General features: G+C 45.8%; 1 protein-coding gene across 1 annotated transcript in view; it reads right to left on the reverse strand.

Moving 5' to 3' along the window:
* Positions 1-13,808, reverse strand: part of vav3a (vav guanine nucleotide exchange factor 3a) — a 193,771-nt gene that overhangs the window by 100,539 nt on the left and 79,424 nt on the right. Inside the window, 2 exon segments of the mRNA XM_087990321.1 lie at positions 784-849; positions 2,731-2,789. Coding sequence (XP_087846447.1) covers positions 784-849; positions 2,731-2,789 — 125 coding nt within the window.

Raw genomic sequence — 13,808 nt, forward strand, 5'->3', positions numbered from 1 at the left:
ATAAACTGCCATCCTTACCTGGTCTGGCCTACATGTGACTCCAGACCCATAGCAATGTAGTTGACTTGTAACTGCCCTCTGGGCAATTAGGGATGGGCAATAAATGCTGAACTAGCCAGGGATGCCCTCATCCCATTAGTGAATTTTTAAAAATTCTCTGACAGTGCAGCACTCCCTCAGCACTGACCCTCCGAAAGTGCTGCACTCCCTCAGCACTGACCCTCCGAAAGTGCTGCACTCCCTCAGCACTGACCCTCTGACAGTGCTGCACTCCCTCAGTACTACCTCCACAGGTTCCTGTCAGAGAATTCCACAGGGTCCCACACCCCTCCCTCTTCCCAAATGAATTTCTCCACCTCTCAGCCTGTAACGTCCTATCCTATATCCTGGGAATGTGATCCTTGACCTGTCAGAACTGCACATGTTGTAATCGGATAGCCATCGGTCTTCTGAACTCCAGTCAGACCAGTCTCTGCTCAGGATGTCCTTCCAGCCCCGGTGTTAGCCCAATGACCCTCCACTGCTCTCCTTTTTCTGCCAAATAGAACCTTCTTAGGTGAAGGGTCCAAACTGCTCCCAGTCCCACAGTTTACCTGTGTAACGATGAGAGGGCTCCCTTGCTAATCTTTGGAAAAATCGCCAATTCCACACAACAATCCTCATGTCCAAGGTTTTCAGTTGTTGACTGAATGGGTATAATTTAGCAAGTCACTGGCTAGTCACTGGCTAGTCACAGGTTAGTTACCGGTTCAAAAGCGCGGCCTCAGGAATCTTTCTACTTACTCGATCAGGTCTGCCAGACTCTTGTAAATGTCCTCATCGTCCACAGCTTGCTCAGTGGGAAACGGCCTGAAAGAGAACACAGACAGAGTGACCATCACTGCGGGTATGGCAGGGACTGAGCCTGGTGAGAATATGGACAATGTGGGGTACGTTTGGGGACAGAGTGTGTGTGAATAAGCTCAGCTTTCTCGAGACGATTGGATCCAGGCAGGGACTGTGTCTCACTATGAAACTGCACGGTCGGGGGTGGGGGGGTCCCAGCGAAGAGGGAGAGCTTTAAGATTTTGAATGAGATGCAGGGGAAACTTGCTGTCTGTGAAACATCGAATCACAGACTGGGTACAGCATAGGAGGAGCCATACAGCCCAACATGTCTGTGCTGATGTTGGAAATGGCAACTTAGAATAAGAGCAGCATGGTGGCTCAGTGGTTAGCACTGCTGCCTCACAGCGCCAGGGACGCAGGTTCAATTTCAGCCTCTGGCGACGGTCTGCGTGGAGTTTGCACATTCTCCCAGTGTCTGCGTGGAGGTGCTCTGGTTTCCTCCCATAGTCCAAAAACGTGCAGGTCAGGTGGATTGGCCATGCTACGTTGCCCATAGTGTCCAGGGATATGTTGGTTAAGTGCATTAGTCTTGGGAAATACAGGTCGATAGAGAATGAGGAATGGGTCTGGGTGGGATATTCTTTAGAGGGTCAGTGTGGACTTGTTGGGCCAAATGGCCTGTTTCCACACTGTAGGGAATCTATGGTATTCTAAATTGGATGGGCATTTGAACAAAGTAAGTTGGAATGGTTACAGGGGATCCTCCAGAAAGGGCTGGAATGGATCTGATTGGCCAAATGGCCTCAATTTGCCCCATACATGTCCCTGCTTTCTAGGAATAAGGGTTGTATAAGTAGGAGAGGAGTCTGAACAGAGTCAAGAAGGAGACAATATTCGTAATGGTGGAGGATTGAGATTCAGGGAGACAATAACAAACTGAACGACACAAACACCAAAGACACCACAAGGTAAAATGTCTCTTACATAGTGACTGTTAAAATATCAGATTGCTTATGTAACATGAAGGATGTGCTCACTCAGAAACTGGCTTTAATTTGCTTCTCCAATCGCTGTTTCCTAGTAACCAGCTCCATTCCTCTCCCTAGTGACAGACCGAGACTACACTTTGGTGCTGATGCTCCACCTCCTGTCACTGCACTAAAGGCACTTTCCAATCTCTTGCTATCCCCTCATTCCCACCCCTCCATCGCCAGGAGCCTGCCCTCAGCTGCTTGGATCCTGAACTCATGAATTTCCTTCCTAACCCCTTCCGCCCCTCCTCCCCCTTCAGTTACCTCTTCCAACTATCTCAAGCTAATGGATGTGCACCCAGATACATTGTAGCAACTCAGTAACAAATCATGTTCAGTGTTTCTCTCCAGCACCTTCACACATTGATGTTGAAGGTGTTATATAAATGCCAGTTGTTGTTATCCATAAGCTAAATCAGGAGACAGTGCTTTCAGGGCAGAGGCCTGGTGTATAGAGGGACACAGATCGAAGGGAAGGGGGTAATGCTCCAGGGTGGGGTAGATGAGGGGGGTTTTGAAGATGACGATGTGTGTTCTAAAATCTAATGTCATTAGTCAGTGAACAAAGGGGCTGGTGGGGCCGGAGAGCCAGTCAGGATGTGGATTCTCAATTTTGGACAGATTTTGCACTCCTTGGAACAGAGCAGGCAGCATCCTGAACATTGACTTCAGTGACAAAGGGTCAGTTAGACTCGAAACGTCAGCTCTTTTCTCTCCTTACAGATGCTGCCAGACCTGCTGAGATTTTCCAGCATTTTCTCTTTTGGTTTCAGATTCCAACATCCGCAGTAATTTGCTTTTATTGACTCCAGTGACACGTTTTAACATAAATTCCTAAATCCTAATGACAATGTGAGATTTCCAAACTTACCTTATACCTGTACTCTGTGCTATTGCAGTGTGGGAAAGACTTGACAGTGTGTCGATCACCTGTAACAAAGAGATATCATTATCAATCAAAGAATCCGGTCTGGCACACAGAGGGGAGCGAGCGAGTGACTGACCTTTGTCCACGTGGAATTGACCAATCAGCCTTAAATCTGCTATAGGGACCATGCTGGAATCCACAGTACTCCATGTGTGATCTAACTAAGCTCCTATTTATTGAAGTAAGACTTCACTGCTCCTATCCTCAAATCCTCATGATAAAGGCTAACATTCCATTAAGCTTCCTAAGAACCTGTTTTAACTGCATGTTAGCCTTCAGTGACTTATTGTCAAGGACACCTCAGTTGTTCTGTACAAACTACACTTTCCAACCTCTTACCGTTTTAGGAAGACTCAGCACATCTGTTTCTCTGATCAAGGTGGATCACCTCACATTTTCCCACATTCTATTCCACCTGCCATGTTCTTCCCCATTCACTAAGCCTCTCCCAATCCTCCTAAAGCAGCTTTACATCTTCCCAACATAAACACCAACTTAGTTTTTTAATTACCTACGAATTTGGACCCCACCTCCAAGATCTGGATATTTATTGTGAACAATTCAGGGCCAAGTTGTACCCCATTGGTCACAGCCTGCCAAATGTGAGAAAGACCTATTTATTCCTCCCTACTGTCTACTTGCTGTCTGTTGGCCAATCATTAATCCATTGCTAGTACATTACTCCATATACAACACGGAACAATACAGCGCAGAACAGGTCCTTCGGCCCTCGATGTTGCGCCGACCTGTGAACTATTCTCAACTTGTTCCACCTACACTATCCCAAAACCATCCATGTGCTTATCCAAGGATTGCTTAAATCTCCCTAATGTGGCTGAGTTGACTACATTAGCAGGTAGGGCATTCCACACCCTTACCACTCTCTGAGTAAAGAACCTGCCTCTGATATCTGTCTTAAATCTATCACCCCTCAATTTGTAGCTATGCCCCTCGCACACACTGACATCATCATTCTAGGAAAAAAACTTTCACTGTCTACCCTATCTAATCCTCTGATCATCTTGTATGTCTCTATCAAATCCCCCCTTAGCCTTCTTCTTTCTAATGAGAACAGACCCAAGTCCCTCAGCCTTTCCTCATAAGACCTTCCCTCCAGACCAGGCAACATCCTGGTAAATCTCCTCTGCACCTTTTCCAATGCTTCCACATCCTTCCTGAAATACGGCAACCAGAACTGTACACAGTTAAAAATCACACAACACCAGGTTATAGTCCAACAGGTTTATTTGGAAGCACTAGCTTTCGGAGTGACGCTCCTTCATCAGGTGGTTGTGGAGGGCTCAATCCTAACACAGAATTTATAGCAAAACTTTACAGTGTGATGTAACTGAAATTATACATTGGAAAACACCTTGATTGTCTGTTAAGCCTTTCATCTGTTAGAATACAGTGATAGTTTCACTTCTTTCTTGTGTAAATCACAAAACCTTTTTTTTTAAAGTTGCATTCACAGCTTAGCTGTTAACAATAGTGATAGCTAGACAATATGTTGAAGGTGTTGGCCCCCTGTGTTCTCTGTCTATGCCATGATGTTTAGATTGATTCTAAGCTAAAAAGTAAAATAACAGAGTCTTACATGAATTCAGGTCTTTAGGCAAAGTACAATGTAACTCTGCAAGTACAAATTCACCCCACAAAATATATGTGTGCATGTGGGTCTTTGTCTGTCTGTGTGTGTATCTGTCTGGGTTGGAGGTTGAGAGTGTGAAAGGGAGTGTATATGTGTAGGTAGTGAGTGTAGAGTGTCTTAAATCTGTGAGGGGGTGCATGAGAGAGTGTGGGACAGTGTGTGCGTGTCTGGGGTGGGGGGTTGTGAGTGTCTGTGTGTGTGTGCGCATGAGTGTAGAGTGGTCTACGTCTCTGAGAGGATGCCTGTGAGAGTGTGGGAGTGTGTGTGTCTGCATTGGTGTGTGTAGGTGTCTGTGTGCGTGTCTCTGTATACGTGTGTCCATGTGTATGTGTGTATAGGAGTGCGTGTGTGAGTGAGTGAGTGAGTGAGAGAGAGAGAGAGAGAGAGAGAAAGAGTGTGTGCGCGTCAAGGAGTGTGTGTGTGTGTCTGTGTGTGGTGGTCACCTGTAATGTGACATGAACCCAAGGTCCCGGTTGAGGCCCTCCCTATGGGTACCGAACTTAGCTATCAGCCTCTGCTCGGCCACTTTCCTCTGCTGCCTGTCCCGAAGTCCACCTTGGAGGACGGTCACCCGAAGGTCCGAGCCTGAATGTCCTGGACCACTGAAGTGTTCCCCAACTGGGAGGGAACCCTCCTGTCTGCTGATTGTTGTGCGATGCCCATTCATCCGTTGTCATAGCCTTTGCTCGGTTTCCCCAATGTACCATGCCTCTGGGCACCCCTGCCTGCAACGTATAAGATAGACAAGTCACATGAGTACCTGCCATGTACACGGTGGGAGGTGTTCCCACGTGTAATGGTGGTATCTATGTCCACACTCTGACACGTCTTGCAGCATCCACCGTGACAGGGTTGTATGGAGTTGTCCTGAGAGCCGGGCAGTTTGCTACGAACAATGATCTGTTTGAGGTTTGGCGGTTGTTTAAAGGCAAGCAGTGGAGGTGTGGGGAAGGTCTTGGTGAGGTGCTCACCCTTGTTGATAATGTGCTGCAGGTCACGAAGAACATGGCGTAATTTTTCAGCCCCTGGGAAGTACTGAACAATGAAGGGTACCCTGTCAGTTGCAGCCCGTGTCTGTCTCCTGAGGAGGTCATTACGGTTCCTTGCTGTGGCACGTCGGAACTGGCGGTTGATGAGTTGAGCATCGTACCCCGTTCTTGTGAGGGCATCCTTGAGTACTTCCAGGTGTCCGTCACGTTCCTTCTCATCTGAACAGATCCGGTGTACGCGTAGGGCTTGTCCATAGGGAATGGCTGTTTTAATACGTTTTGGGTGGAAGCTGGAGAAGTGTAGCGTTGTGAGGTTGTCTGTGGGTTTGCGGTAGAGTGTGGTGCTGAGGTGTCCGTCCTTGATGGAGACGCACGTGTCCAAGAATGAGACAGACAGTCGAGAGTAGTCCATGGTGAGTTTGATGGTGGGATGAAACTTGTTGATGTCACTGTGTAGTTTTATCAGTGACTCCTCGCCATGGGTCCAGAGGAAGAAAATGTCGTCAATGTACCCGGTGTATAATGTTGGTTGGAGATCCTGCATAGAGAAGAAATCTTGTTCGAACCTGTGCATAAAATGTTGGCATATTGGGGTGCAAATTTGGTCCCCATGGCTGTTCCATGTGTCTGGATGAAGAACTGGTTGTCAAAGGTGAAGATGTTGTGATCGAGGATAAAGCGGATGAGGTGTAGGATGGTGTTTGGAGACTGGCAGTTGTTGGTGTTGAGTATTGAGGCTGTTGCTGCGATGCCATAATTGTGGGGGATGCTGGTGTAGAGTGCGGAAACGTCCGTTGTGACGAGGAATGTTCCCGGTTCGACTGGTCCGTGGGTGCTGAGTTTCTGTAAGAAATCCGTAGTGTCGCGACAGAAGCTTGGGATCCCCTGTACAATAGGTTTCAAGATGTCTTCCACATAGCCAGAGAGATTCTCACATAGGGTCCCATTGCCCGACACGATGGGACGTCCTGGTGTGTTGGCTTTGTGTACCTTTGGAAGGCAGTAGAAGTCGCCTACACGAGAAGTACGTGGGATGAGGGAGCGTAGGGAGCTCTGAAGGACTGGATCCAAAGTTCTGATCAGTGTGTTTAATTCTCGGGTGTGTTCTTTGGTCGGATCAGCTGGTAGTTGCCTGTAGTGTTCCTGGTTGTTCAGTTGTCGGTACACTGCCTTGCAGTAATCTGTTCTATTCTGAATGACAATGGCTCCTCCTTTATCTGCTGGTTTGATGACAATGTTGTCATTGGTTTTGAGAGCCTGATGGCATTGTGCTGTGAACAGGTGATGTTTTGCTCTACCTTGTGGGTATGGCTGATGAATCTGGCATTTATATATTTCCTGACAGTTTGAGCAAACATGTCAAGCCCAGGGTAGCGGCCCTCCGGTGGGGTCCATGTTGACACCTTCTTTGGTCGCTCCTCTACAGATCCCTGTGATGACTGTTCCAGTTCATCAGTGGGCTCAGTGGGATCACTGCCGGCACCTTGAAAGAATTCCCAGAGTCTCATTCATCACCCTTACAGACACACACACTCCCACAGGCATTCTCTCAGAGACTTAGACCACTTTACACTCATGTACACACACATATACTCTCTCTCACAGACACTCACAACCCCCCACCCCAGACACACGCACACACTCCCACACGCACCCCCTCACAGACTTAAGACACTATACTCACTACGCACACACACATACATTCCCTCTGACAACCCCCTACCCAGACAGACATGCACACAGACAAAGACCCACAGGCACACATATATTTTGTGGGGTGAATTTGTACTTGCAGAGCTACATTGTACATTGCCTAAAAACTGCATGAATTCATGTAAAACTCTGCGATCTCACTTTTTAGATTAGAATCAATCTAAACATCATGGCATAGACAGAGAACACAGGAAGCTAACACCTTCAATAAGGGGACATAAATTTAAGGTGAAGGGTGGAAGGTATAGGGGGGATGTCAGGGGTAGGTTCTTTACCCAGAGAGTGGTGGGGGCATGGAATGCACTGCCTGTGGGAGTGGTAGAGTCAGAATCTTTGGTGACCTTTAAGCGGCAATTGGATAGGTACATGGATGGGTGCTTAAGCTGGGACAAATGTTCGGCACAACATCGGTGGCACAGTGGTTAGCACTGCTGCCTCACAGTGCCAGAGACCCGGGTTCAATGCCCACCTCAGGCGACTGACTGTGTGGAGTTTGCACGTTCTCCCCGTGTCTGCGTGGGTTTCCTCCGGGTGCTCCGGTTTCCTCCCACAGTCCAAAGATGTGCAGGTCAGGTGAATTGGCCACGCTAAATTGCCCGTAGTGTTAGGTAAGGGGTAAATGTAGGGGTATGGGTGGGTTGCGCTTCGGCGGGGTGGTGTGGACTTGTTGGGCTGAAGGGCCTGTTTCCACACTGTAAGTAATCTAATCTAAAAAAAAACATCGTGGGCCGAAGGGCCTGTTCTGTGCTGTATTGTTCTATGTTCTAAATTGTCTAGCTATCACCATTGTTAACAACTAACCTGAGAATGCAACTTTTTAAAAAAAGGTTTTGTGATTTACACATGAAAGAAGTGAAACTATCACGGTATTCAAACAGATGAAAGACTCAACAGACAATCCAGGTATTTTTCAATGTATAATTTCAGTTACATCACACTGTAAAGTTTTGCTATAAATTCTGTGCCTTAGATTTGAGCCCTCCACTACCATCTGATGAAGGAGCGCTGCACCGAAAGCTAGTGCTTCCAATTAAACCTGTTGGACCACAACCTGGTGTTGTGTGATTTTTTTACTTTGTTCACCCCAGTCCAACACCGGCATATCCAAATCAGAACTGTACACAATATTCCAAGTGCGGCCGCACCAGCGTTTTGTATCCTGTCTGCCTGTGGAATAATCTCATCAAAAACCTTCTGAAAATCCAAATATACCACATCCATAAACTTTTCCTTCTCAATGTTGTTAATAACATCTTCAAAAATCTTCAATTAGTTCATCAAACATGATTTCCCATTTGCAAATCCATGCTGACTGTGCCCAATCAGATTACTAAAACCAAGGGTCCAGTTGTCAAATCGTTTGGAACAGATTCTAAACATTTCCCCAGGAACAGGTTGAGAGGTCCTGGTTTTCTTTATCATCTTTCTTAAATAGTGGGTGATATTTGCAACTTTTCAATTCGAGAAATCATTCCAGAATCTATAAAAGATGATCACTCATGCATCAACAAACTCTCGAGCCACCTCCTTCTAATCCTCTGAGATGTGGAATATCAGCTCCTAGCGATTTATTTCAGCCTTGTTAATTTATCCAATATAGTCTTCTTAAGGAAACTAATTTCCATCAACTCCTCACTCTCCTTAGTCTTTTTTGAGGAAGTAACAAACAAGGTGGGTACAGAGGGATCTGTAGCTGGGTGTACTTAAATTTCTAAAAGATATTTGATAAGATGCCTATTAATGTCATTACATAGAGCCGAGAATTTAGTTGCTAAAGGATTGGTCAGCAACAGCAAGAAGACCAGGGGACACTTGTTGAATGTTGGAAAGCTGGAACAGATGGAGAACCATGGGGCCTGTGTTGGGAACCTGATCAATGACTTGGATAAAGAGAGATGAACATGTAGTTACTCAATTGGCAGATGGCACCAGGAGACATAGGCAACTTAGTTATCACGAGCAGATGGAGAGTTCCCAAAGGGATATAGACAAGATCAGTGAATAGACAAAAATTTGACAGAGGCGGTATAACATGAGAAACTATGATATTTTCAGGAGTCAAAAAGAATAGAAAAGCAGAATATTATTTAAATGAAGTAAGACGGAAAAGCAGGGAGGTACAGACGGATGTGGGTCCCCTGGAAGCTAGTCTGCAGGCACAGTGAGTCTTTAGGGAAAACAAGGGGGGGGAGGGGGTGCAATGGCCTGGTGTTATTTTCACAAGACTATATTCCAGAGATTCAGGGACTTGAGTTTTAATCCCACAATGGCAGATGGTGGAATCTGAATCAAATAATAATCTGGAGTCGAGGGTCTGATGATGACCACAAATCCATTGCCAATTGCTGGAAAAACACATCTGATTTACTAATGCTCATTGAAAGGAAACCTGCCATCCTTACCTGGTCTGGCCTCTGGGCAATTAGGGATGGGTAATAAATGCTGTTCTAACCAGTGACACACACATCCCATGAATAAAAAACAATGGCATTTACTACTCGATGATTGGAGAGCATGACAAAGTGGTCTTGGTACAACGTATGGGCCTCACCTGGTATACTTTGTGTAGTTTGGTCGCCATATCAGAAAAAGGATGAAATTGTAATTGAAGCAGTTCAGGGAAGATAGTCATGACTCATCTCTAGGAGAAGTCTGTCTGAAAGTCACTGTTCAAGGATTCTCCAAGATCCAAATTTCTCCAGCAATTTCAGAGGGTCTTGATTTGAAATGGAGAGGAGGGGAATTTCTGCTTGGAGAGAGATGCTGGTCTGTGAAATTCCCTTTCCAAAGTGTAGTGGAGGCTGGGCCACAGGCTGTATTAGATTGATTGTTTTTAATTGTAGAGGAAGGTTCTGGGGAGGAATACTGGAAAACAGAGATGGCATCACAATCAGGCCAGCCATGATCTTATCAAATGGCAAACCAGGGATCAAAGGGCATTTGGTTTCTCCTGCTCCTAAGTCCTATGTCTCAATGTTTTGATTCCCTTTCTGACTCTGTATTCATTAAAGTTATGTTTTTAGTGTGTCATCTTTCTTATAATGGCCTAGAAATGAACTGCTTGCTTACTGATCACAGTCACACACTATACAGGTTATGAAGCAGACATGACAGCAAACCAACGGGTGTGTGTGTGTGTGTGTGTGTGTGTGTGTGTGTGTGTGTGTGTGTGTGTGTGTGTGTGTGTGTGTGTGTGTGTGTGTGTGTGTCTGTCTGTCTGTGTGTGCGCGCGTGTCTCTGTGTGTGCGTGTGCGTGTGTGTATGTATGTCTGTGCGTGTGCGCGTGTGCAAATAGACAGACACAAAAGAGGCAAACTGTTCAGGCAGAGCCACAGCATTGTATACACACTGCAGTCCTTAAAAACAAGGTATACATGCAAAACTTGCTCCTGATGTACTGTCCCTTCCTCTTCAAATCTGCAGCTACCATCCATCTTATGAAGCCCTTATTCATTCTGTGCTCTGGCCTCTGTTATGCTCCCCTGCCGCCCCCCCACCCCACAGGGACCCTTCTTTTGTTCCTTTAACTTTACATCTCCACACTGCCCCACACCAGCTTTATTTTTTCACATGTTCACTGACAACAGCCAGCAGTCGACCCCATCACCATGTCCCACTCCCCACTCCTCACTTCTCCCGGCTGCTCCACCGTCTCTAAAATATTAAAAATCACACAACACCAGGCTACAGTCCAACAGTCCATATATTTGATAGTATCTGCTTTCAGAACATTCCAAAAGCTAGAGTGTCCAAATAAACCTGTTGGACTGTAACCTGGTGTTGGGTGATTTTTAAATTTGTCCACCCCAGTCCAACACCAGCACCTCCTCAACTAAAATATTAGACAGAGGATCTGACATCCATAACTGAATGAACAGAAATATCCTCCAATTAAATATTGGGAAGACTGAAGCCACTTTTGGTCCCCATTCCAAACTCTGTTCCTTAGCAACGGGCACTATCCCTTTCCCTGGCAACGGTATGAACAATACAAGATCCTCAATTCCATAACTGGTCAGTTGGACCTAGGTCTTTGCTTGAGTTAGATATTTTTATTTTTAGCGTGTTTGAGATATCTTATTTTACACAAAAGATGAGGGTGAGCAAATGAAACTTGGTTTCCTTTGCAGACTTTGTACAGTTCTGAGATTAACTGCCCTCTCTCTGATCTGCTATAAAACTGTAACTTAAAAATTCAAAGGTTTATTTCAGGGCAACTGAAAGTCACCTGGTACCAGTGTATTTCACAAAAGAACCAAAAGCGACATTTCCACAGGTTACCTAACTCTGTGTAATGGTGCCATTTGTAGACGTTTGTGTTAAAGTTGTGCAATCAATCACGAAACATCACACAGTTCCTTTTGACCTTTATGTTACCCCACTCTCCCCAAATTAGCATTTTCCCAGGTAATATTCCAAAGAAGTCTATGCAGTCTTTACAGAAACGTGAATGTAACATTTAATCCTGAGATGAACTTCTCATCTCATTTTTACCATCAATAACATCAGCTAATTCAATCTCCATTGGCTTCCATTAAAGTGGCCCAATGCTCTGGGAGATCTTGCCTGCAGCTCTCTATAGCCCCTTGGATTTGGAATTTTCTCCATAACCATCTCTGACTTTCCCCCTGGTCAGACTCAGGAAAAAGGTTGTGGTTGTTGGAGGTCAGTCATCACAGCTCCAGGACATCTCTGCAGGAGTTCCTCAAGGTAATGCCCGAGGCTCAACCATCCTTAGGGCAGGACAGTGGCTCATAACACCAGGGACCTGGGTTCGATTCTAGCCTTGGACGACTGTCTGTGTGGAGCTTGCATATTCTCCCAGTGTCCAAAGATGCACAGGTTAGGGTGGATTAGCCATGCTAAACTGCCCCATGGTGTCCAGGGATGTGCAGGATGGGTTAACCATTGAGAATTCAGGGTTACAGGGATAGGGTAGAGGGTTGAGTCTGGGCAGGATGCTGTTCAAACGGTTGGTGGGACTTGATGGACTGAATGGCCTGCTTCCACATGGTAGGGATTAGAAACATAGAAGATAGGAGCAGGAGGAGACCATTCAGCCCTTTGAGCCTGCTCCACCATTCATCACCATTATGGCTGATCGTCCAACTCAATAGCCTAATCCTGTTTCCTCCCCATAACCTTTGACCCCATTCACCCCAAGTGCTTTATGTAGCTGCCTCTTGAATACAGTTAATGTTTTGGCATCAGCTACTTCCTGTGGTAATGCTTTCCACAGGATCACCACTCTGTGGGTGAAGAAATGTCTCCTCATCCCTGTCCCAAATAGTCCACCCCGAATCCTCAGACTGTGACCCCTGGTTCTGGATACACCCACCATCAGAAACATCCTCCCTGCATCTACCCTGTCTAGTTCTGTTAGAATTTTGGAAGTCTCTATGAGATCCCCCCCATTCGTCTGAACTCCAGTGAAAACAATCCTAACCTAGTCAATCTCTCCTCATACATCAGTCCCACCATCCCCGGAATCAGCCTGGGAAACCTTCACTACACTCCCTCGAGAGCAAGAGCATCCTCTCTCAGTAAAGGAGACCAAAACTGCACACAGTATTCTAGGGGTGACCTCACCAAGGCCCTGTATAACTGGAACAATACATCCCTGCTCCTGTACTCGAAACCTCTCACAGTGAAGGCCAACATCCCATTTGCTTTCTTTCTCACCTGCTGTCCCTGCATGCTTACCTTCAGTGCCTGGTGCACAAGGACACCCAGGTCCCACTGCACACTCCCCTCTCCCAATTTACACCCATTCAGGTAGGAACCTGCCACCTTGTTTTTGTTCCAAAGTGAATAACCTCACATTCATCCAAATTATACTGTATCTGCCATTGGTTTGCTCACTCAGCCAACCTGTCCAGATCATGCTGAAGGATCTCTGCATCCTTATCATAGTTCACCCTCCCACCCAACTTGGTATTTACTGTAAACTTTGAGATATTACATTTCGTTCCCTCATCCAAACCATGAATATATTTTGTGAATAGCTCGGGTCCCTGCACCGATCCCTGTGGCACCCCATAGTTATTGCCTGTAAATTTGAAAAGGACCCATTAATTCCTACTCTTTGTTTCCTCGCTGCCAACCAGTTTTCTATCCATCTCAATACACTTCCCCTAATTCCATGCACGTTAATCGTGCACAATAACCTCTTATGTGGGACTTTGTCAAATGCTTTCTGAAAGTCCAAATATACCACATCAACTGGCTCCCCCTTGTCAACTCTATTAGTTACATTTTCACAAAATTCCAACAGATTTGTCAAGCATGATTTCGCCGTCACAAATCCATGCTATAAAGTCCTTGCTTTCTAAATGCTCTGATTCTGATTCTATCTTCAGTTGCTTCATCAATGACCTTCCCTCTATCATAAGGTCAGAAGTGAGGATGTTTGTTAATGATTGCACAATGTTCAGCATCATTTGCAACTTTTCAGATACTGAAGCAGTCCATATGTATATGCAGCAAGATGTGGACTATATACATGCTTGGACTAAAAAGTGGCAATTAACATTCATGCCAAAAAAGTGCCATTAAAGATAGAATTAATCACCACCCCTTGACATTCATTGGTATTACCATCATCGAATCCCCCCACTATCAATATCCTAGGAGTTACCATTGACCAGAAACTCAACTGGACTCACCAC

This window comes from Chiloscyllium plagiosum, unplaced genomic scaffold, assembly GCF_037043375.1.
Source record: "Chiloscyllium plagiosum isolate Xiang-an unplaced genomic scaffold, Cpla_swu_hap1 HiC_scaffold_9, whole genome shotgun sequence".
Taxonomy (NCBI): domain Eukaryota; kingdom Metazoa; phylum Chordata; class Chondrichthyes; order Orectolobiformes; family Hemiscylliidae; genus Chiloscyllium; species Chiloscyllium plagiosum.